This window comes from Neopsephotus bourkii, unplaced genomic scaffold (genome assembly GCF_033783945.1).
Source record: "Neopsephotus bourkii isolate Nb327-2 ecotype Australia unplaced genomic scaffold, CSIRO-AGI_Nbou_v1 NB_1637, whole genome shotgun sequence".
NCBI classification, from domain to species: Eukaryota; Metazoa; Chordata; class Aves; order Psittaciformes; family Psittacidae; genus Neopsephotus; species Neopsephotus bourkii.
In genome coordinates, this window is record NW_026902112.1 from 1,015,943 (window position 1) to 1,040,517 (window position 24,575).

The 24,575-nt window shown below is 40.7% G+C and overlaps 1 protein-coding gene across 1 annotated transcript in view; it reads left to right on the plus strand.

Annotated features, from left to right (window-relative positions):
• The first annotated feature begins 1,320 nt into the window (after positions 1–1,320).
• VWA8 (von Willebrand factor A domain containing 8) overlaps positions 1,321–24,575 on the plus strand; it is a 181,941-nt gene continuing 158,686 nt past the window's right edge. The window contains exons 1-4 of the mRNA XM_061374263.1: positions 1,321–1,574; positions 11,156–11,233; positions 20,245–20,375; positions 22,029–22,139. Coding sequence (XP_061230247.1) covers positions 1,430–1,574; positions 11,156–11,233; positions 20,245–20,375; positions 22,029–22,139 — 465 coding nt within the window. The 5' untranslated portion in view covers positions 1,321–1,429. The remainder of the gene's footprint in view (positions 1,575–11,155; positions 11,234–20,244; positions 20,376–22,028; positions 22,140–24,575) is intronic.

Genomic DNA, 24,575 nt, shown 5'->3' on the forward strand with positions numbered 1-24,575 from the left:
AGACCTGTTGAAGCAAGTGCAGAGGAGGCCACGGAGATGCTCACAGGGCTGGAGCACCTCTCCTATGGAGACAGGCTGAGAGAACTGGGCATGTTCAGCCAGGAGAAGGCTCAGGGGGAGACCGTAGAGCACCTTCCAGTACCTAAAGGGAGCCCACAAGGAGGCTAGGGGGAGACTTTTTACAAGATCATGTAGTGAGAGGACAAGGGTGAATGGCTTTAAACTGGAAGAGGGTTAGATATAAGGAAGAAGTTTGCTACTATGAAGGTGGTGAGGCACTGGCATAGGCTGCCAAGAGAAGCTGTGGCTGCGCCATCCAAGGCCAGGTTGGATCGGGCTTGGAGCAACCTGGTCTAGTGAAAGTTGTCCCTCCCCATGGCAGGAGGTTGGAACCAGATGATCTTCCAACCCAAACCATTCTATGATTCATAACTCGTAATATCTTTTGAGGGTTTAAAAATCTATGCTTAAACTGATGCTTAGTTCACTCTTTAGTGGATGTCCTCTGGGATAATTGTTCAATGCTTAAAACATGCAAGAAATGGCAGATTTATTGGAGAAAAAGTCTCCCAGTTTCATGGAGACTGAGCTACCTCAGAACTGAAGTACAGGTGACAAGGTCAGTGATTTGATTCTGGCTTCTGCTTTCTGCTAAGCTCCCTCACTATGCTTTTACTGGTTCTGAGATCTAAGTCTCAACTGGATTTTCCTTGAAACTAGGCTTAGTTTGTTATTGTGAAGGCTTCAGCCTTTCACAAGTTATTCTGAAATTTGCACAGACCCAAGAGCCACAACTTCAGTTGAAACAAGTTCTGAAATCTATCCTTTACAAAAATCTCACACCTAAACCCTGAATGTGCAAAACACCACCCCTGAGTAACTTGGTTCCAATTCTCCTTAAAGTATGAAACAACTTAATTCCAAGGATATTGGTGAGACGTGGCAGTGGGACAGAAGGCCCCATGAGTTCAGCAGGACTTAAGCAATCAGGTTAGGAGATACCTTTGGCGCCATGAGTCTCCCTCAGCCACCACTGCCCACGCCTTGCTTTCCGGGGCGTTTTAAGCGTTTCCAGCCACGGAGTTCAGCATCTTTAACACATAAACTTACACCCCTCTCAGAGCTGACGACCCGATCCCCTGACAGAACACACGGAGGGTATCAACCCCTCCCTCCCCAGCGGAGTGCCCCGCTGAAGGGGCTCGGGGGTCCGCCCGCCGTCTGACCGAAAAGAGCCCGTTCTCTCCGCGGCCCCCCCAGCCACCTCGCCGGCACCGGGAAGCTCGGTCCGGACCCGGCCCGGACTCGCCCCGGCCGCCGGTCGGCCCGGCGCTAGTTTCCGGTGGGACTTTGTGCTTCTGTTTTTTCCTTCCCCCGGGTGGCTCGACCCAACCCGGCCCGGCCTGGCAGCAGCGGTCTCCCCGCACCCATGCAGTCGCGGGTGCTGTACCTGAGCGGCGGGGCCGGGGCCCCCGCTGCGCACAGGGTCCGCTTGCTCCTGCGGCAGGTGCTGGGCGGCCGCGCGGCTGCAGCGGGGTCCGGCCGCCTGGAAGTCAGGGCGCTGCACGGCACAGGTAACGCTGCACCCCGATATCCCGCGGGACCCAGCCCGACCCGAGCCTCCCTATGGCCTCCCCCCCGGCCAACCCGCAGGCCCACCGCGCCCGGGAGTGTGGGTATGTGGGCAGCCCCACTCGCACTGCAGCCAGGGGGCCTAGGGGAGGCCTGGAGTTGGGTTGGGGCTGCTGGTTTGCCCAGTTTGCATTAAGGTCCGTATTTCTGCTTGAGTGCTGCGTGAAGGAAGGAAAGGGCAGAGTCCAGTGACAGGCTTGCAGGGACGCTTGGTGCGGCTTTCCGTAGCTTCTACTTTAGTGAAGCAAGAAGCAGCCTCGCAGCCTGTACCCGTCAGAACTGCGCTTCTCCATCAAGCAGCTTATTCCCACCTTGTGATGCTCTCTGTGCCTTCATGGAATGTCATTGTCCTTCCGCGAAGGCAAAGCCATAGCCATGTTAATAGTTGTCAAGGCTGATGTGTGTGTGTGTGCCTGCAGCATACAGGTAACGAGATAGGGGGTTGACCTTGAGTTTGCCAGTGCTAGAGAGGGTGACCTGAACTGTCCTGGATATCCTCCGGTGACCTGTGAGGCAGATGACAAGCCTGTGCATAGCAAAAGTGTCGTTTGGAAGTGATGATATATGCTTGTGAGAGCCCGCACTTCTCTGGATCAATGCCAAAAGCAACACAGCTACTAAATTCAGAGCAAGTGATGAGCAGCTGTAAATCGGTGAGATAGAATGACATCAAGTGATTCTGATGGTGGGGTAGTCAGTAAAGCTCTTAATTCCATCCCTTGAATACCATTTATCTCCATTTTTACTTTTTAAAAATTCTGTTCATTATTTTTATTTAGATGTTATTTTTTAATATACATTTGGTTTCTCAAGAAGAAAGCCTCTGAAGAACTGATAACCATAAAATTCCCATAATAATTTTTGAATAGAAAATATTTTATTTATGAAAAGTACCAAAAAATAGGGTTATTTATTTTAAAACCGATAGGAATAAAAGGGAACAACTTAACAATGTATGATAAAAGCACCTGAAAAAGGTAGCTCAGCACTTTTGAGCCCATTGTTGGAGTGGGGAACTTAAAGAGCACAAAGAAATTCAGCAGAATGAAACAGTAGCAAATGCAATATTACTAAAAATACTTCATAATTTCCATGTGCTGTGGAATGTAACTGGGTATAACTTAGCAATATTAATGAACATTGTATATGTATTTGATTAGTAAGAGTATTCCCAGTTATAGTTAACAATGGTGATAGATTTAAGTCCAAAGCTCTAGATAATCATGTAGTTTATTAAGTACATGTTAAGAGGAGATAATATTAGGGATATTTGCCCTCCTAGCACCTGAGACATCTCATTTGAGTGCTTCATATTAGGAACAATACTTATTACTTGGGTTTTGTTGTTCTTTTTTAAATTCTGCTTTACAGATGTTTGCATGTCCTTTTGCAGGCCTTCTAATTCCTTTGAGTTTACTAAAGTTACAAAGAGGTAGTCTGAAATTTTGTGTGCAGTACATGGTTTTGCTATTTTTATGCAGCTACTGTAATTACAGGTCTAATTGTAAGCAGTGTTGAGGTTGCCTTTTCCTTACTAATAAAGGAAATATTTGTGAAGAGGCTGGAAGCTGTTAACAGTCAGGTAAACAGCAAATTGTTGTCTACTCAGTAATTTGGATCTGCCATCCCTGCCAGATTGGGTTTACTGTCTGTGATGGTACCTTTTAAGTGGAGGAAACTTATCTGTTTTTGTCCTGTTGTGTGTGGAGGAGCCATGCTTAGCTTTTCAGCTGTTTGTAATGTGAGTATGGCTTATTAGTGCACTGGGGGCTGTGGAGGAACTGCTAGGCCTATCTGGTGGTAGAGCTAAAGAGAAATCTCAAAGGCAGTGGTACTCTGTGGCTAAGGGATAATGAGAATATCCTGGAAGGGTTTGGGTTTGCAACTTACCTAATGAGGGAAACTTAATTTATAGTAACAAATGTTGTAGAAGGACGGCGTCAGATTAATTTTTAATGCAGGTTTCATGTTTCCTTCCAAAAGACTGAAACAAATCAAGGTTTTGTAGACTGCAGAGTTGTGATGAATTATTATTTCAAATGCAGTTTGAGCTGATAAAAGTGAAGTTCTATGTAAATCAGTTCACTAACACTTGATTATTTGCATCTATCTGTATGTAATATGAAACTTTATAGAAAATCTGATTGAATCCACAATATCAAAGATGCTTTAAGGCGTTGGTGGGAACAAACATTGAATTTTGTGACAACTGAAGAGCTGAAAATATAAAAAATCACTCTTATTCAGATAGCACAGGCAAAGGAAGGTGTTGTATGCTTTGCTGCTCACCGTGTGTAAAACAACTTACATGTCAGTTGAGCTGAACAAAATGTATGCTAGCTTTATTCACCTTTTTCTGCAGCTCTGCCTATCCAGAAAGCTCTACTTTCCAAAAGCTGGCGAGCCCCATTTCTTAATCAAACCTATGTTTAGAGCCTGAAAGATCTCAGTAATACATACAAGAGTATCTGATGAGCAGAGCACAGTCAGTTGTAAAACTAGTTATCAAAATTTAGAATCCTGTAATGTCACTCATCACTGTACAGGTTGTAAGTGATTGTGGTAAAAATTTAAAATCTGAAAGAAGGATATGAATGGGAGGGACTGTGTGAATAGGAGGGGGTTTGGGTGTTTGTTCTGTTGTTGTGGTTTTTTTTTTCCCAGGTCTACCAACTGTTCAAAGACTACAGAACTGGTTGATGATGAATGTAAATGCTTCCCAGCACATTCCCTTTTCTGACTTCACCTATGTAATTATCCTGTTGAAGTTCACATTACTGACAGCTGGGAGTGTGGTTCTGGCAAATTTTTTTTTTTTTTCATCACCAAAACCTGTTTAAGAGACATTATTCATCTTAATATTCGTGCTATTGTCCATTGCCTCTGTAGTTGTACATAGGGGGTACGCTGTGGTAACTGAAATGATTCCAGTGATTTGATTATGGCATGTCCTTACAAACAACTGTTGCATCAGCACAACTGAGAAGGCAGTAAATGAAGGGATTTTCAAAGCAAATTGCTGTGAAAGTTTGCAAAGTTATGCTTGAGTTATTTCAAATTATTCCAACATTTAAGAGATAAAAGGTTGGTGACAAAAAAAAAGTGTCTTTTTTTAGACACTGTGATATAGTTGGAAGAAAAGGATGAGCTGTCAGGCAGATAAACTTCTGTACTTTTTTCAGTAGGGTTTTGCTGTTGTTCCTATGAGTAGATGTCACTAAAGAGCTTCAGAGTTTTAATACTTGGCAGTTCTTCAACGTTCAAGTTTTCCTGTTTAGCAGCTGTTACAGTCCTGATACGTGTTGATGTGTTCCGTAAGTCTTGCCCATTTTAATGTAAGCCTGAAGGTGAACCTGTTTGGCAGACTCAGGGACTCAGGATAGTTGCATAGGAGATGCCACAGTGGATTTTAGATCTGTTTTGACTATTTTGGTTATCTTTTCAGTTCATGGGAAATTAAAAAAAAATCAATTGATTCTGTTTATACAGTAAGTTGTAGGTTGTTTTTTTTTTGTTGAAATTATTGTAAGCTTCCTACATGACTGGATCATAGAATCACAGAATGGTTTGGGTTGGAAGGGACTTCAGAGATAATCTGGTTCCAACCCCCATGCCATGGGCAGGGATGTCTTCACAGTAGACTAGGTTGGTCAAGGCCCCATCCAGCCTGGCACTGAACGCTTCCAGGGATGGGAGAAATGTCAGACAAGATTCCACATTTGTGGTGTTCAGCTAATGCAGAAAAATAGAGGAAAAAGTTAATTTCCTGGAGTAAATACCAAGATATTGTTTCAGTGACACTTTGGACTTTAATATGTAAATAGAATAATCAGCCTAAAATAGACAATTGAAGAAAACAAGCATTAGCTTCAAAACTGAAAAATTAAAACCAGGCCATCTAAGAATAATCCTGAGTAGAAATCAAGTAATCAAACTTTATGTTTGAAGTAATTATTTTGTTTTCTTAGAGGGAAAAACTTTCTTTCACTCATTAAAAAAAAAAAAGGGTGACTTAAACAAAGTGTTTTGTTTTTTTTTTTTTTGCTTTGATTGGAGATGGGTTTTGTTGTGTAAACATCCAACTATTTCAGTCAGCAGCAGCTGCCAGTCTGCTGCATCCTGTTGGCAGCAGCTGAGCTCCACCTCATCTGTATGTGGAGGCAGTGACAGTCAAGGAGCAAACCTAGTGACTGTGGGGAGTGAGTTTCTGTCCCTCATATAGGTTTGGGAGGCTGCCAGTAACAATGTAAGATGCAGAATAGGTTAGTGGGTTTTTTTCCTCCACTCTTCCTGCTCTGAATAATGTATTCAGAAAGTTGAGGAAAAAGAAAAAATCCCAAACCCTCTGTTTCTTCAGAATAATTTGGTTTCTGTTTCTTCAGAATAATTTGGTTCTTCATGTGTGAGGGCTGAAACTCTTTTATGCCTTTATGGAAATGTGCTGGATAAATGTCAGTTAGAAGCATTCCCCACCCCACCCCCCCTTCACATTAGAATGAGATTAAGACCTAGAAATATACATTTGAGTACAATACAGATTTTGAACTTTTGTTTAACAAGTGTGATCTTATCACACAGAAATTAATGTCAGCAGAATTTAGCACCTTCACAGTTTTAATATGCTCTTGCTGTTACTGGCTTTTGAGACCAGATGGATGATCTGCATACAAGTGAATGTGTAATATACTAAGGTGACTATTGCAGTATGTGTTAATCTCACATAAATTCAGGAATAAAGAGAAAAGAGACAATCATTTCAGCCACCTAAAGCCTTAATATTCCTAAAGCTTCATTGTGCTGTCTTATAAAACCCCTGATAATATATAAAGATTTATACATGAGATTGGAACTGTTTCTGTTGTGTACTCAAAAAAATAAACACACGTGTGGGTCTGTGCAGGGTGTTTTCTTTTGCTGTAGAATTTGTTTATTTAAAAATAGCCATTTAAAATTTATTAATTTCCTTCTCAAAGGGTTATTTCACCAGAGAAATGACCAGCAGAAGAAATAAAATCTTTTTCTGCTTCTTAAGTTCTAAACTTGTAGTTGAGATGAAATCTCTTTATCCTCAGATATGACCAGCATTGCTGTAAATAATTAAAACAGCAGTGGCTTTTTCTTCTCAACATACAAGAAAAAAATAGTGCGATTAGGAAATAGTCTCTTTTTGGGAAGGGGAGAGAGGGATAGTTGGTGTGATACTAGCCTTTACATAGAAGATTGGTCAAAGGTGCCAAGCTCATGATAAAGCTGCATCTTGAAGAAGCTTTCTCACTGAGATTGTAGCATAAAAGCATCTGCAGCAGGTCAGAACAAAGGTCCATCAAGTCCTGCTATTCCATGTCAGAGAAGAGTGAGTAGGAGATGCTGGAGAGAATAAAAACAAAGGGTGTTCATGCAGGGGTGACCTGCCAAAGTGCTCTCCCAGCCTCTGGCTGCCACCTCTGCTGCTTGGGCTTAGGGCTGGAGGTCTTGCTTTTCTGTTCAGTAGCTCAGGGGACTGAGTGGAAGAAATAGGCATGCTCACCTGAAGAGCCCTTGTTAGTTGTCATAAAAAACAGATGTAGGTATTAGTATTGTTTTCTGTATAATATTTAGCTCTAAAGAAGAGAGTGTATCAGGTTCGTGCCACTGTGGTTACTGGCTAGCTGTATGTGTGTGTGCAAATTGCCATTTTGCCAGAGATGCAATTCACACCTGTCTGTTCGAGGTACAATTAGAAAGAGCTTGCTGCATGTATTGAGAGTCTCTTCAGGGTTCCATTACTGGGTCACAATCTTTATGTCCTGTCAATTTCTGACCCATATTGAATGGGCTCTTAAATGACCTGCTTAGTATGTTGTCCACCCTTTCATGGATGTCCCGTGTACATTTTGGATTTTGGCTTATTTTCACTCTTGTTTTGTTTTCAGCAACCATATGTCTTTGTGTACATCAGACACTGCTTGTATCCTACTGTTATCCCCAAAGACAGTGGCACCAAAGATTACTGTTTTCTGTGTGGGAGATGTGTCACTGGGTTCTTAGTTTCACTGCTTGCCTAAGCAAGCCTGATGTATACTACAAAGTCTTCATTGCAAAGCCCTGTGTGTATAGCTTTTGTCCACAGTACTGTGGTAGTAACTTATGAGGTAGGTTGGAATATTCATGGGCTGTTCCATAGCTTGCTGTGGAGTGAAATGATTTAGGATACATATTCTCAAATTATGAGCCTAATTTAACCCTAGCATTTTACCAAGCAGGCTGTTGTCAGTTTCTTGCCAGCTGGTGAAACATGGGAAAGAGGCTGGCCAGAATGACATCTCTGTTCAAAGAGTTTGGAAATGCAGTGGAAATGGGGTAACAAAATGTGAGATTTTAAACAAGTATAGAGGAAACAAATTTAGACCAGAAAATATAGCCCAGGTGGAAGCATGTGATAAGATTAGTGGGCTAACCCCCCTGTGCTCATTTAGCTAGGAAAATAGGCTCTGCTGTCTTGGTTTATTGTTGCTTAAAGTTCTGTTAAACACTGTTAATATTTTTGCTTTTTGGGCAGATGCAATCTGGAGGCAAAGTGTCTCTCCAGGCGGCAACAAACCTCTTAAAGCTGAATGTCCTGACTGTATACTTGTGATTTTGTGTGCTCAGCACTCTCCATATCTTGCATGTATTTTCCCCTAGCCCATTTTTCACAAAAGATGGTAGGGTCCATTGATGGCTGGAATATTTGTGGAATTTTTGGGCATGATCAGATGTGTTCGTCAGGGTTAGCATGTTATGGGCTGACATAAATACCACTGGAAGAGACACATTTACAGTTTTTCAACTAGACCAAACTCAGTTGTGGGGTGTTTTTGTTTTTAAGGAGTACAGGAAACCAGCTAAGGTTTTTCAGTGCTGTATCAATAATGGAGGTAATTAATCTCATGTAGATAATAGCAATTCCAATGTACTGAAAAAGTCCAATACCTTGTTGTTTCAGCATCTTGTCCCTACTGTGGTCCAGATTATTTATGCATGAAAGAGCATTTGCAACTTAAACTGAGGTGATTTAGGTTAGGAGCTATTTAGTCATATACTCCTGTCTCATTGCATGTTGTCTGGGGAATAGTGAGAAAATAAGGTGGCACTAATTTCCTAAGGATATATCATGCAACCTGCTCTTTTTGGAACGTTAAAATTCCTCCTAGCTGATCTTATCAACCAGGTGTCAACTTTCACCTGAAGCAGCAGGCTCCTAGGATGTTTTCATCAACTTGAAGGCATTTTGGTCAATCCCTTAGCTGTTCACCAGTAAGAGTGATTGGAGCTGTAACAGAAGAAAGGGAAAGGGAGATGATGCTTAGGCAATGAAATAGTTTTGCTTACTTTAAGACTTCCAGAAAGCGGGCAAAACCCTAGCTTCAGAGATAGGAGATTTTTGAGAGTCAAAGCCAATGATATTTTACTTGCTGCAGTGGTATGTATGTTGTCCAGTGACTGTAATTTATGTAGTAGTTCCCAGAGTGGAGACCAGGCCCCTAACCTGTTGCAGGACTTTCTTCTGGAGTGAGTTTGAATGCTTCAGGCTGAAGAGGGCACAGTACTGTTAGGTGCATTTGAACTGCAAGTTCAGTGTGGGCCAGGAAATGAGCTAAAGCCTTAAACTGCTGCTTGATCATTAGCTTAACCCCAGCTCTGTTTGGAACCATTCCATTTCTTGGCTCCTGCGCAGACCTACTAGAGAAGGGTGCTTAGCTCTAGCAGGAAGGGTGGGAACTGTTTGGTGCTGATTGTCCTTAGGACCAGGGATGAATGAATCCTTGGCCACTGTGTATTTGGCAGTACCGCTGTTGCCTAAGTCGTCCACTTTCTGGCATGTAAAATGTAGGCGCAACCACCAGTTTGCCATCTTCTGCTAATATTTTAAGGAAAAAAAAAGAGGTCTCTTTATTTGGACTTCAGGAGCAACATAAAGACCTATGTGCAGTCTTGCCAGGCTGTGATTCCCAATCTCATCATCATTCTTAATCCCTTAAATTTGGGAGGAAATCAGCTATAATCCGTTTTTTGCCAATTCTTTGTTGTGGTAGGTGGTTCTCCTCCAAGTGCTATAAATCTGGTCCTAAAAGTGTAACCTTTCCCATGGATTGTATGAGTCATGTCAGAACCATTCTCAGTCCTGTGAGATGAGCAGTAACATCTGTGTGTGCTGGAAGAGTTACTGCTGACGGAAGGGAGAGCTGCAGTATGTATGGGAGGAGTTTTTGTTCCCTGTGTTAATTTGGACAAGCTTCCTCTTCAGCATCTCCCTCTCTGGTTCCAGCACTGGTCCTCCGAACTTTTTGACTCTTTGTGCACTGCTAGAAATAGGTAACCACAGACTGGGTCCTCTTGGATGGATGGGACAAGGTACAGCTCTAAAAAAGGATTTCTAGAGCTGGATCTTGTTCATGGGCTGTGTACTTTCTACATCTTGTTTTCTGAGAAAGCTCAAGACACAGTTCCAAAACTTGTCTCAATTCATAGAAAGGTAGTGCAATCAGTACTGTGGCAAAACTGCATCCCTATGGAGGAGTCTTACTTTGGTAATCCTCTCCATCCTCATGCATGCACTACAGTGCCTGCTGGGCAGCAGAGGTGGTGTCATCTTTAGCAGCAGTAATGGAAAAAACATCATTTTACTAGAGTCATCTTGGTTTCATGGTCTTAATACTTGTGAACTCATTTGCATGGCCCAGATGGTCTCTTAAAAAAAAAATAGACTTTGGGTTTGTTACCAGTCTGTAGCTCATTTTCTTGGCTTCACAAGTTTTGGGTGTTGTGCTGTTTTTCTGTGTGACCACTGCTGGCTTGGTGCATGCCCATTTCCTGCCTGCAAACTAGATTTCACTTTTGATTTTCAAGAGAGAGAGCACAGGGCATGCCCTGCAATTTAATTCAAGCCTGTGATTGCAGAAAGATGGATAAGACAGGCAGGTCCTAATAAGAGACCAGTAAATAAAATGTTGAGGTGCTTTAATTTTGGTGAAGCTCAGAGCAAGAAATGCTTGAGACCTCTCAGACTTCGGAAAGGTGCCAGGTTCTGCAGCCATGGAGTCAGAGAGTACACCAAGGACTCACTGACATGAGTATGTCGTTTTGTACTTCCAACAGGTATTGTTTCAGGCTGCTTGAAAACTCATCAAAACTACAAGTGTTTTTCACTGCTAGATCTGCAGGCAAACAGGCTAAAGATTTAATTCCAATAAATCAGTAATGGTAGCTGGAACGGTGTTCTACAGTGAGATTGAATTCCATAGCTCCCAACAAAGTAAGTTACGGTTATAATAACAACAAAGGAAAAAAAAAAGAAGTAATATTAATTAAATGGAGATTGTCTTGGTACTTGATCTATTGAAAAGCATCAGAGCCTAGTTGGTAAACTAATAGTTCTCAAACACAGAAGAGGCTGCTTTGTGAACACACAGCCTGACGATGATAGGCCTAGGAGTTAAACTTTAAAGACATTGAGCATTTAAAAGTATCTGGGAACTAAAAGACTTCTTTTCTCTTTTCTTAGGTGATACTGTCACTATCGGGGATGTGTCCTTTAAACTCAAAACACCGAAGAACCCGGAATTTGTTCCACAGAACTACAGTAAGAATCTGCTTTCCTTTTGAGTGATTTTCAGGCCATTATTCAAAAACCTTTTATTCACTCAAGCCACCCCACTGACTTTACTAAAATTATCAAAGAAAGATGTTTTGAAAAAGCATGCAATTTGTGGAAGGATTTCTCTGCTGAGCTCTTTACTGCACCTCTGGTTCAGTTGGTTATGTAGGAATCTCTTGACTTTGAATATAACTTGTCCTGTTGATTAGTGGGTAAAAGGATTATTTGTGTATATTTAAATATTTTGTTCAAGAAGGCTTTCACCCAGCAATTACTTCTAAAAATAATACAGTAATCTCATTGTTTGGTCATAAACTGTGGCAGTTTAAAATTGTCGTTCAATTGCAATGTGATTATATGTCGTAAGAATTTTCTGATGCATGGTAGATGTATGGTTTTTCTACTGTGATGTTTAGTATTCCCAGATTGTCACATAGGGATCTTTGAAATTAAGTAAGGTCAAAGAAAGTGTTGTTTCCCCCCCCCCCGGGGTTGAGCAAGACTGGTAAACTGGTAACAGTGGAAAAGAAGGCTGAGGCTATCAATTCACATAATTGATACCAAAATATTTTGTTCTTTTAGGTTAGCAAATTAAATTGATTTTAACATCTTTGAACTTTTTTACATTTTGCAGACATGGGTGGTATAGGTACTGTTAGTTACCTTATGTTTGAATGTCTTTGCTTTTCAGGTCTTACACTAGGTACTTAGCAAGTTATATATGAAGCACTCCATTTTGTGAGTTAATGTGAAATATTAATCTGTTTTGCTGTTGTTGGCAAATGGTGTTTTCTTGGAAGATGATAATTAAAGGTACATAAAATCTGAATGGGTCTTATTTTTCTTTTTATAAGTAAAAAGTAAAACTGAGTCATACACATGAGATTTTTTTTTAATGGGATTTCTGTCATAACTCTGACACATTCTGGAAAGAGGACACTTATTTTTGCACTGCTTCTTTTATCAGTAAAATAAAACCTGTATTTTCAAAATCTCACTATGCCTAAAAATCAAGGTTGTTTCTTTAATTATATTCTGGAGAAAATTTGCACAGCCTTTCATGGTAGTTTAGATCTAAGTTGAATTGTAAGAATGCACATTAATAATTTTTTTTTATATTGAGTTCATGTCAGTGCACTGCTTTTGATAATGGTTTCTGGAAATTTTATGGAAATGACAATGTACCTTTTTGTTTGCTGCCTGCATTTATTAACCTTGACAACTCAATTCCTAACATAGCTATTCCAGGGCGCTTTTTTCAATGACATCAAATCCTTGTTAAAGCAGGAAAAAGGATGTTCTCTTGCAACACCATGTCAACTCCGCTGCTCTCTAAATGTGCATTTGGGAATTTGGCTGTAGTCATGTTACATGCAACTGCATTGAACTGTGGAATTTCAAACACTGTGGTTTTGTGTCACATGTCCCGAGTATGTGCACCCTCCCCAGTGTGTGATCAAAAGTGACATGCAAGGTGTTAAGTGATAAATGCTGTTAGTGTTGTTGGTTGAGATATACAGAAAACTAATTATTGTGAGGAGTTGAAACAGAAGGTTTGTGCATGTAATAATGAAATACAAAAAAAGTAGCACTAAATGGATTTCTGTGCTTGAAAGGTACTTGTTTTCATGTTGAGAAAATTGGGTTACTTTTCTGTACTAGGCTCAGCCAGCAGTTCCTGTTATTTATTCATCACCTGAAAGATCAGTATTGCTTTAACAGTAAGATACCTGTGTGTCCTTAGGCCAGGATGGTGTGCACCATGTGCTGAGACAGGGCCAAACGTGTGTGTTCAGTTTGCTCAGAGTAGGTTCATAATTGCACTGGAACATTTTTCTTTCTGTTACCTTTAAATGTGAGTGTCAGAGTGCAGCACACTATAGAGACAGGTTATATTGCAGTATGGCTGTAATCTTTGCTAGCAAAGACTTTTGCCATTACATTTCTTCTTTCCTAAACTAAGGAAAGATCTCTGTGGTCAGAGATGGTGATTATTCCATCAGTTTGAGTTTTCATGTCAGCTTGCAACTGATCTGCTGCTTGGCTGTTACCAGCTTTCAGTCTAGGATGTGAAATAGTGTTTTTTTTGTCGGTGGACCTCTGAATGTTTTACACCATTATGTCTGTTTCGTCTATACCGAGAGTGAGGAACAGGGCGACAGAGGCGTATGGAAACCTACAGCAAATGTCAGGGTGGAGCTCAGGGCATTCTGTGCACTGCTTCTTGTGCCTCAAAGCAGGGTTGGTTGAATCCAAATCATTAACTGAGAGATGTTTGCACCTCCTTGTGCTGGTGATGTAGATTCCAGAACCTCTTTGCACACTTTGCTGTACTAATTAACAATTCTTTTGTTGTACTAATTAACAATTCTTGTACTAATTAACAATTCTTAAGTTTCTAGACTTATTTTCGTTTTCTTTTCATAATTTTTCTCTCTCTTTTCTCTCAAACTGTTTGGTGCTGAACTGAGCTGTAGTGCTCAAAAGCAGACACAATATGTCCTGCCAGTTGGAGTCTGAGTTCTGAGATAACTGCGCTGGCTATGTGTTTCCTTATGAGTTGTACATGCAGCTAAGAATAGTTTCATTTATTCCATGTTTATATATCACTAAGAGAAACTTGGTCTTCTGAATCCCATTCACAGTTCTTCCCAGAAAGCCATTTGGCTTTACATGATTTCTTTATATTCGTTTTTCATTTATACTCAGATAGATATGATTCACTTATGCAGAATTTATATCTTCGTGTGAAGCAATCAACTCAGAGGAATTAATGGTGAATGAGTTTACAGGCCCATCCAGGAAGTAACTTTCCCCTTTCTGAGCCCCAGCAAAGACTCACAACTTGTTTCATTACCACCACAAGAACAAAAATTCTTGGAATGAAGACTGTTTCTATTAAAAATTTATGAGGAAAAATAGAATTTCAGTGAAAACTGTCTGTGATGTAACCATGTTATGAAACTTTGAAACTCTTTGGGCTCTGTGCATCAGAATAAAGGAACAGGAATGTTTTACTTCTGAATTGCTAAATGAAACCCACATATGAGTGAGTGCCCCCCTCTTCACTTTGGCCCTGCTACCTCCTTCACTGTGTCCTGGGCAACTGTCTTCCTTCATTGTCTCCCAGCTTGAGCAAGCTCTGAATTACATTATAGAATCAAAGAATCATGGAATAGTTTGGGTTGGAAAGGACCATCAAAGGTTTTCTATTCCTACCCCCGTTCAATGAGCAGAGGCATCTAGATGAGGTTGCGCAGAACCACACACAGGCTGGACTTGAATGTCTCCAGGGATGGTGCAACCTGTGCCAGGATTTTACCACCCTCATTGTATCACTGAGCTCAGGTGTTTTTTTTTTTTAAGATTTTCCGTTTTTGAAATGTGTTTATATTTTTAGACAGAGATGTCCGTCCCTGTCCCCTTGTTCCTCTACTGTATTTTATGGCAGCTGCCCACTGCGCTGAATATCCTGCAAACTGCTGTGGGAAGCTGAAGGATCCCTCTGGATAATTGAATGAGAGGGAGATCTTTTTCCCTTCATGAATTTTTGCTTCCCCTGATACAAGTAGCTGTTCTCAGTCTCTGAACATGCACTGTAGCAAAAGCTAGGAGTATGTAAAGGTCTTCTTAATTCTGTTGAAAATTATATGTACTGATGTCTTTTAAGTGCCTGTTAGTTCTTATGTGATGACCAAACTAGAGTCAGACAGGGACGTGAGCTCTAATATATTTTGTACTTCATCTGGAGTAGATATTCTTGTGAATCAGTTCATTTAACTGTCTGTCTCTGCACAGTGGGAAGAAATAGGTGACTCCTTCATTTGCGGGATTTCTTTTGTAGGTGGGAAACAAGGACTTGCCAGCAGATACTGTCTGCTATCTCTAGCTAATCTTATGGCTTCGGTGAGTGTAGCATGTGCCAAGAATTCAACTATGAGTGAACTGGAAAATTTCCGAGGCTAGCATAGCCATTTTAGTCTTGGTATTATCAAAAGCTGATTTGTAGCTTTAACAAGAGCAGCTGCTGCATTTGCTTCAAAATCTATCTAGAACGTTTTCTTTTCTTATGTGGGATTTCTCCATTCACCTTCAGCTGCTCACTTTACAAAACGTTTGCGCAGATTCTGGTAGGTGTTGTCCTACTTAGCACGTATTACAAAGCAATAGAATGCAGTTTCTTAGCTGGCCATCATTGATACACAGGAGTAGCAAATCGTATCACTGACTACTCTCCTCTATGTGCCAGATGGTGTCTTTGAGAGTACATGGTAGAGGCTTCCTACGCACCATCCCGCAGATTAAGAATATAGGGCCAGCTACTCAACTACTGCAGATCAGCAGAGTGCTGCTAAACAGACTGTATAAACCCAGTTTGCATTAGACACTATCTGACTCACAGAATAATTAATAAAAATTGCTTTAATATACATGCTGATGCTTTTTTCAGCTAATTTATCCTGTCTTCTAAATGTCATAGAAAATGATTATATGGTGCTTGTAGTAATGTACAGTACTTGAACAGAGAGAAACTTTTTCAAGTCAAGTTAGAGAAAACTTAAAAGCTTTGCAATGCAGATACCTTGGTACAAGTAGTCTAAATACATAGAAATAACATACAAAGTACTGTGTATGTGCATCTGTAGTTGCTTTTGAAAAGCATGCTGTGTTGTGGAAACAGTTTATGGAGCATGGACTGCATGTACAAAGAATATTTTATATTCTGATTTTTGAGGGACATAACTGGGAAACTGAGGGAAGCAGATGATCGGTGATTGAAAACATGTATTGTAATGGTTCCAGCTATAATCTGTATGTGAGGAGAATTGTATGAATGGTGAAGCAGTGAAATAATTTTCTAGGAAATGTGTCAATAAGGACTTGTCTTTTGTGTTCCTTTGTCAAAATAAAGCAAAGTTAGGAAATTCTAGGAAAGTTGCGTTTTTTGTATTAATAAGAGTAAATTTCATTGTTTAAACATAGTGATGAGACTCTTGAGTGTCCTGAAATTACTTAAGGTTTGCAGGGGGATCATTTTCCTAAGATTTTAGTTTTTTTTGAATACTGTACATTCATGTTCCCTTTTACATGACAGTTTGTCTTGCAGATGCTGCTGAACATTCTGAAATCCTTTTTCTATTTATGGTACCCCTTTTACGTCTGACCTGAGTTTTTTCTTGAGACTATCCTAAAAATAAAAAAGATAGCTACACAGACTAATGTGAATTACACCTGAGGCATTTGTAGTCATGCTATGTCAAAGCTGGTTTTGCCATGCTCCTATTGCATGATTTTTTACATGAAAGAATTCAGTGTTTCAGCAAGATTTCCAGGCTTATTTGTCCACTTTAAGTAACTTTTTTTTTCCTTTTTTTTTTGAGAACAGTTATAAAAATACACTGGAGGCACATTGACAAGTTCATACAAGTAGAAATAATAATGAATATGCCTTTCAGTAAGATCTCAGTCTTACAATTTTAATGGTACCTTTAATATAATACCTTCTATTTGTGTGATGCTTTTCAAATTACTATACCTGTCCGGTAGCAGAGTGTGGGCAGAGTATATCTGATGTGCTGCATTATCCTTCATTTCACAAAGAATATATGTAATGGGAACTTTCTTGATTTTCTTGAAAATTTCATAGAAAGGAGCATGTTATTCTGTGAGGAGTTTATTTGCGTGTGGCCCGCGGTTTGTGGTATGTGTGACGTGCATTGCTGTTGGAAACCAGTATTGCAGCGAAGAAGAAAATATTTCACATTCATAGGCTCTTACCATAACATACATAAAATAATAGGACAGTTAGGGTTGGAGAGGACCTTGAGATCGTAAAGATCCAACACCCCTGCCACGGACAGGGACACCTCACACTAAACCATGCCACCCAAGGCTCTGTCCCACCTGGCCTTGAACACTGCCAGGGATGGAGCATTCACAGCTTCCTTGGGCAACCCATTCCATTGCCTCACCACCCTAACAGGAAAGAATTTCTTACATCCAGTCTAAACTTACTGTGTTTAAGTTCTAACCCATTGCCCCTTGTCCTGTCACTACAGTCCCTAATGAAGAGTCCACCCCCAGCATCCCTATAGCCCCCCTTCAGATACTGAAAGGCTGCTATGAGGTCTCCACGCAGCCTTCTCCAGGCTGAACAGCCCCAACTTTCTCAGCCTGTCTTCATATGGGAGGTGCTCCAGTCCCCTGATCATCCTCGTGGCCCTCCTCTGGACTTGTTCCAACAGTTTCATGTCCTTTTTATGTTGAGGACACCAGAACTGCACACAATACTCCAAGTGAGGTCTCACAAGAGCAGAGTAGAGGGGCAGGATCACCTCCTTCAACCTGCTGGTCACACTCCTTTTGATGCAGCCCAGGATACTGTTGGCTTTCTGGGCTGCAAGCGCACACTGCAGCCGGCTCATGTTCATTTTCTCATCGACCAACACCCCCAAGTCCTTCTGCGCAGGGCTGCTCCGAATCTCTTCTCTGTCCAACCTGTAGCTGTGCCTGGGATTGCTCCGACCCAGGTGTAGGACCTTGCACTTGGCATGGTTAAACTTCACAAGCATGTCAAGGTCCCTCTGGATGGCATTCCTTCCCTCCAGCGTATCAACTGAACCACACAGCTTGGTGTCATCGGCAAACTTGCTGAGGGCGCACTCAATCCCACTGTCAATGTCAGCGACGAAGATGTTAAACAAGACCGGTCCCAACACTGATCCCTGAGGGACACCACTTGTTACTGTTCTCCAGCTGGACATTGAGCCATTGATCACAACTCTTTGTGTGCGGCCATCCAGCCAGTTCTTTATCCACTGAGTGGTCCGTCCATCAAATTGATGTCTCTCCAGTTTAGAGACGAGGATGTTGTGCAGGACAGTGTTGAGCGCTTTGCACAAGTCCAGGTAGATGACATCAACTGCTCTGCCCCATCCATCAATTCCGTAGCCCCATCATAAAAGGCCACCAAATTGGTCAAGCAGGATTCCCCCTTAGTGAAGCCATGCTGGCTGTCACCAAGCACCTTGTTGATTTTCATGTGCCTTAACATGACTTCCAGGAGATTCTGCTCCAGGATTTTGCCAGGCACAGAGGTGAGACTGACTGGTCTGTAATTGCCCGGGTCATCCATTTTCCCCTTCTTGAAAATGGGGGTTATATTTCCCTTGTTCCGGTCATGGGGAACTTCACCTGACTGCCATGATCTTCCAAATATGATGGCCACTGGCTTAGCAACTTCATTTGCCAGCTCCTTCAGGACCCATAGATGGATTTCATCAGGTCCCATGTGCCTGTGTGCGTTCAGGTTCTTAAGATGGTCTTGAACCAGATCCTCTCCTCCAGTGGGCCCAAGTTCTCCATTCTCACAGTCCCTGCGTCTGCATCCCAAAATGAAAACTAATATTGGGTATGCTAATGACAGTTGTTCAGAAACCAAAGCAATAAAGGAAACCTAAAATGTTTATTTACAATGAATCTGATAATCCTAATGCGCAGATTGCTCACCTGTATGTGTGTGCTATTCCTGGTCATAGTGGTGGTAAGGATTTAGTAGATTTCTCTGGACATAGAAGACTATTTCAAATAGTTTTCCTGAGTGCCAGACCAAAACTTTCAGTTAAAAATTTTTGTAAAATCTTCCTTAGCCAACTTTATACCTGAAAAATCTTCCTTGAATCTCACAGTCATTTAGGACTGTTTTTGTGATCTTACAAAAATGAATTTGAATTCTGGTATACAAAGATTCAACAATGAACCAAAACCCCTCAGAACTGAGGGGCACTATTGCTTGCCATCCTTAACTCTGCTACACACATACTGCTTTCCTGAGATGGAAATCTGATGTAGAATCAAAGATTGTTTTTTTAAATTCTAGCTTGTAATTACAACCAGCAGTCACACTGAAATATGTAAATAACCAACTAATAATTTGAAGATTTCGTCACCTCTTGCTCCTTTCTTACTGTATTTTGGCATGCCAGGCAGTAGCCTTGAGGTTCCAGGTTCAAACCCTGTCATTAGTCTTGTCAGATTATCCTGAAAGCAACCATATATGTATATGCATTCATATATCCCCCCAGCTTGCTTGTGTTTTCGTGCACTAGCACTTCAGACTGGTTTGGGTTGGAAGGGACCTTAAAGATCATCTTGTTCCACTCTCCCACTCTCCACCATGGGCAGAGACATCTCCCACTAGACCAGGTTTCCTCTCCTTCAGTGTGCTCTTTCTTTATGATGCTTTTCAGCGCTACCAACATTTGCCTACATGTAGTAAACGTTTTAGTTTAATTATAATCAGGTTATTGCTTTTTTAAATAATAAGGGAATGGTATTCTTAATAGAAATAAGTGGATTTGTTTTGAATTGTTTTTTATTATGATGTTGGAAGTTGTGTGGTATTGATGTAGTCATATTGCAAGGTTTGCATTTGCTTTGTAATTTAATTCTGTGTTTTATTGTGTCAAAATGTAAACTGGAATGCAGTTGTCTTTTAAGAATAGAACAAATTAAATATGTCCCTCAACATTAATCTTAGTCTGATGCAAGCACAGTATTTTTAAGTTCATGATTCACAGAAGCATTGGGATATAGGTTGGATAAATCTTTTAAAAATTGTTAATAATGTAACTTCATTATGTTAACTGATGCTGAGAAGTCCACTGAATATTGGGTAATAAAAAACAGTCTTTGCTTTGATCAGTTTAATGTGAAATGAGAATCAACAACTTTTTTTTTTCCCTGTTTTTTATTGGGTTGCTTTTTTGTTGGGCAGAGAAAAAGGCAATGGGTAAGATAGGTGTATAAACTTTATGTAAATGAAGTAGTTTGTATAAGCTGTGTGTGGATTTCCCTGCTTTTCAGCTGTCCAGCTTTAGGGCACCACATTTTTATGTCTTTATTTTTGGAGATAAGTACAAAAAAACATGTGCATGGTCAGGTATCTTAATACTTTTCAGAATTAAATAATACATTCTTATCTTTGTGTTTCAAAGTGACAGATTCTTTGGCCCAGGCCGTAGTGCACCATTTAAGATGGATAATGCAGAAGGATCTTCTTGGCCAAGACGTCTTTCTTATTGGTCCTCCTGGGCCTCTCCGGCGATCTATTGCCATGCAGTATCTGGTAAGTATGTTGGTTTAAATTCTTGGAGTCATAGTCATTAATGTCAGTTAGTCATTCGTCTGTTAGCCAAAGGTTAAAGATAGTCCTAGAAAATCTTAGAGCAAGCTACTTAAGAGGTAAATAAGTTTTTCCATAAATGTGCTTTCCAAAGTTCAGGTTTTGTTACGAATGAATAGAAAGTACAGACATTTTTATACATGTTTTTTTGCTTAAACTCCAGGGAAAAAAAAAAAAAAAGGAGTTGGAAAACTGTGTTACCATATGCTATCACAAATGGAGAAACAGTTTGTTCTAGGCATTATGTATGTTAGAAGATGAAGATATCTGCCTACTGTTGCAGACAACAAATCATTTTTGCTTCATTATATAAAAAAGACTTGAAGCAAAGGATTTGGGAGAGAAGTGTTCTGAGTAACATTTGGGAACAGTTATCATGAGTGATTAGAAAGAGTAGATGTGTGTTTGATACTCTCTTGGAATGTGGGAAGGACTTGCCTACGTCCGTCTGCATGAACCATGGCAGCACCATGTGCAAAATTTCACTTTTAAATTGTTGCTGCCCTGAAATGATCAGGGAGAGGGGGTTGTCTGCCCCAAAAGGTCATGTGAGTAGGACTTTTTTCTGCCATGAGCTCCATCTGGAATCTAGTTGGGCAGAAGGGTAATAAATGGAGGTGTATAAACAGTTGTCACAGAGATCAGCTGTTCCTTTAAAAATCAAAAGATACTGCTTCAAAGACTTAACTCTCAGAGGTAAAGCATACAGAAGAAAGCTGCAAGATTCTGAACTTTGGAAAGTAGAGCAAAGGTGTGCTACTTGATAGCTTGATGAATTCCTTAAAATAAATGAGAAAAGCTTGGTATAACCTAAAAAGAGGACTTGGGGAACACCTGATATCCAGGCATGAGACATAGAATGTGTCTTCTTATTTATACCACTTTTTTATGAGCTATATTAGCTGTGTTAGAAAGGCTGCAGCTTACTGTTTCAATGCCATGTCAACAGCCACATGAAGACTGGCCTTTGCATGTGAGCTGATACATGCTGTGGTTCCTTTAATGAAGCTATGTAAACCTGGAAAACTTATCTGCCATTGCTGAAAGCTACTACTATGTGTTTATAGATAGAACTATTTGTTGAAGAAAACACTCTTGTATCTCACCCTCTGGGTTTTTTTTCCTTTAAGAATGTACAATTGTATCTCTCTGCAGCATAAAGGAACTGTTGGCTTTGTAACCACTAGTATAAGTATTGCTGAACAGTGGAACTTGACGCTTGTCAGTCTTTTACAGAAAACTTCTGGGTTTCATTCATGATTTGCAGATGCTGATTGTTTTTCAGAGTCCAGAACCAGAACTTACAGGATGTTACACATGTTCAGTGGAAAGAATATATAGCTGGTTATTATATTTTTAGAACAGGTTTGGGGAAAATAAAAGTTTATTGAGCAGAAATTCAAACTGTTTTGTTTGAGGCAGAAGACACTGTAAAAATTTGAAAAATAAGAAATATAGATTTTGTACAGAATTATTTGAAATCACTGCTGCTGCCTAGAGCTCTTTTGTACAATTATGCCACTAGGCCTGTTGTTAAAGTTCACTTACTGGGGTTATAGTCTTGTTTTTGTAATAATTTTAGACTATTGTCCACAGGAGCTAACAAAGAGGGAGGTTGAATATATTGCCCTATCGAGGGACACCACAGAAACTGACCTCAAACAGCGACGGGAGATCCGAGATGGCAGTGCTTTTTATCTTGATCAGGCAAGTTGCAGTCATGCACCACCTAATCATTGTTTACAAGTCATTTGAGGAAAGATGTGGTTTAGATGAAAGATTAGTATGTGGATTACAGAGTGACATGTTTCTGATGCAGTTAGAAAGTCTCATATAATATTCTTGATTACTGAAATATGTTATCTTTATCCAAATCCAAGGTAATTCTGTTTCTTCCAGGGTGCTACAAGGTTGATTTAGGCAGACTATTTTGATACACTTCTGTAAGGAAGGGTGAAATCCATTCCATGCAAGTTAGACAATCATTTGTCTTGGTTTCCTCTTCCCTGACACTTGTTGCACATTAGATGTATTCCTGAAATGGATCTTCTGATCTTGGTTCACTGAAAAGGAATCTAGTTCATGTATTTTAACAGTGCTCTGTGTTGTGAAACCCAGGCACAGTAAATGGAGACAACTGGGAGATCTGATTTGAAAGCTCACTGCCAAACTGAACTTCAGTAATGCTTTAAACATTCCTGCCATCACTATTGCCTCAACCCATTACCTAATTTAGTACAACCATAGAGTGACTTAGTTAAGGTAAGTTTTCTCTTTGTGAGTTACCAGTGGCACGTCTCCCCTTCGATTATGCAGGTAAAATGTACACTTCATTTAGAATGTCTGTTTTCCTAAATACCTAAAATTTATATACAAGTTAGGTTTCTAACTAAATAGGATGAGTCAGTTCCTCTAATGTAGTGTGAATTTAAATGTGTTATCTAAAAGAATTTTCAGTTGGTGATGCTATAGAGGTTAATGATATAAGCATTATAGAGTGATTTGTGGGTGGAGGGGGAGATGGGATCAGGAGAGGAAAGAGAACCTGAAGGCTTTGTTTTCTGTTTTAAAGAAACATTTTCCTTCCCTCCCCTCCCCCACAGCCTTCTTTTTGAATTTCCAGTGATCTCTTTTTCAGACTCCAGCTTCAAAGAAACCTTTAAATAGATTTTCTTGAAACCACGATAAATGACTTTGAGCAATGGAAGATCCTCAGAATGAAGGATAACAACTAATCTAAATTCTTTTACTTACTTCTAGAACTTCAAATTATGTCATGCTTATCTGGAAATATGAGGGTTGCACGATATGAGATAACTTAAAGCGCTGTACTATGGATTAGGGCTGTAAACGGCCTCTCATTTACAATAGGGTAAGAGCATCTGTTGTAGGCTGTGGGGTTAAATCCCTAACTCATATTACAGAATCAAAGAATCACAGAATCCCAAGGGTTGGAAGGTACCTCGAGAGATCATCTGGTCCAACCCCCCTGCAAGAGCAGGGTAACCTAGAATACATCACACAGGAACTTGTCCAGGCGGGCCTTGAATATCTCCAATGTGGGAGACTCCACAACCCCCTGGGCAACCTGTTCCAGTGCTCTGTCACTCTCACAGTAAAGAAGTTCTTCCTGATGTTAACGTGGAACCTTCTATGCTCCAGTTTACACCCACTGCCCCTTGTCCTATCACTGGATATCACTGAAAAAAACCTAGTTCCATCATCCTGACACCCACCCGTTACATATTTGTAAACACTGATGAGGTCACCCCTCAGTCTCCTCTTCTCCAAGCTGAAGAGACCCAGCTCCTTCAGCCTCTCCTCATAAGGGAGGTGTTCCACTCCCTTAATCATCTTTGTGGCTCTGCGCTGGACTCTTTCAAGCAGTTCCCTGTCCTTCTTGAACTGAGGGGCCCAGAACTGGATGCAATATTCCAGATGCGGCCTAACCAAGGCAGAATAGAGGGGGAGGAGAACCTCTCTTGACCTACTAACCACACCCTTTCTAATGCACCCCAGGATGCCATTTGCCTTCTTGGCCACAAGGGCACATTGCTGGCTCATGGTCATCCTCCTATCCACCAGGACCCCCAGGTCCCTTTCCCCTTCGCTACTTTCCAGCAGGTCAGTCCCCAACCTGTACTGGTACATGGGGTTGTTCTTCCCCAGATGCAAGACTCTACACTTGCCCTTGTTAGCTCCATAACTGCTGTTATGGCAAGCCTTATCCTCATGCTTGCTACAGGATAGTGAAGGTAATTTACCCCTGGTGTAAGAGCATTGGTTAACTAACATTTTGTAAGAGCCACTGTATCAGGGACTGTAAGAAGCTCTCCAAGATGTGAGATGATCTGTTAACCTTGTATTTGTCTGAAGACTGTGACCCTAATGTAAGAATGAGGCAGCTTGCTTCAGTTTGTACAAGCTATTTTGAGTGATCTCACCCCAGTAAGAACACTACAGGAAGATTAGCCTTCTAAGTTCGAGGTCAAAAACTTTCTTCCTCAATGTTTTAGAAATTTTCAGTTGAAAGGTTTTTACCAGAATCAAGCAGACAACAGTACTTCAGAGCAAGACTTTCACTTATGAAGATACCGAAGTACTAGAATCAGTTGGAATCATGGTGTCTTTCTTCAGCTCATG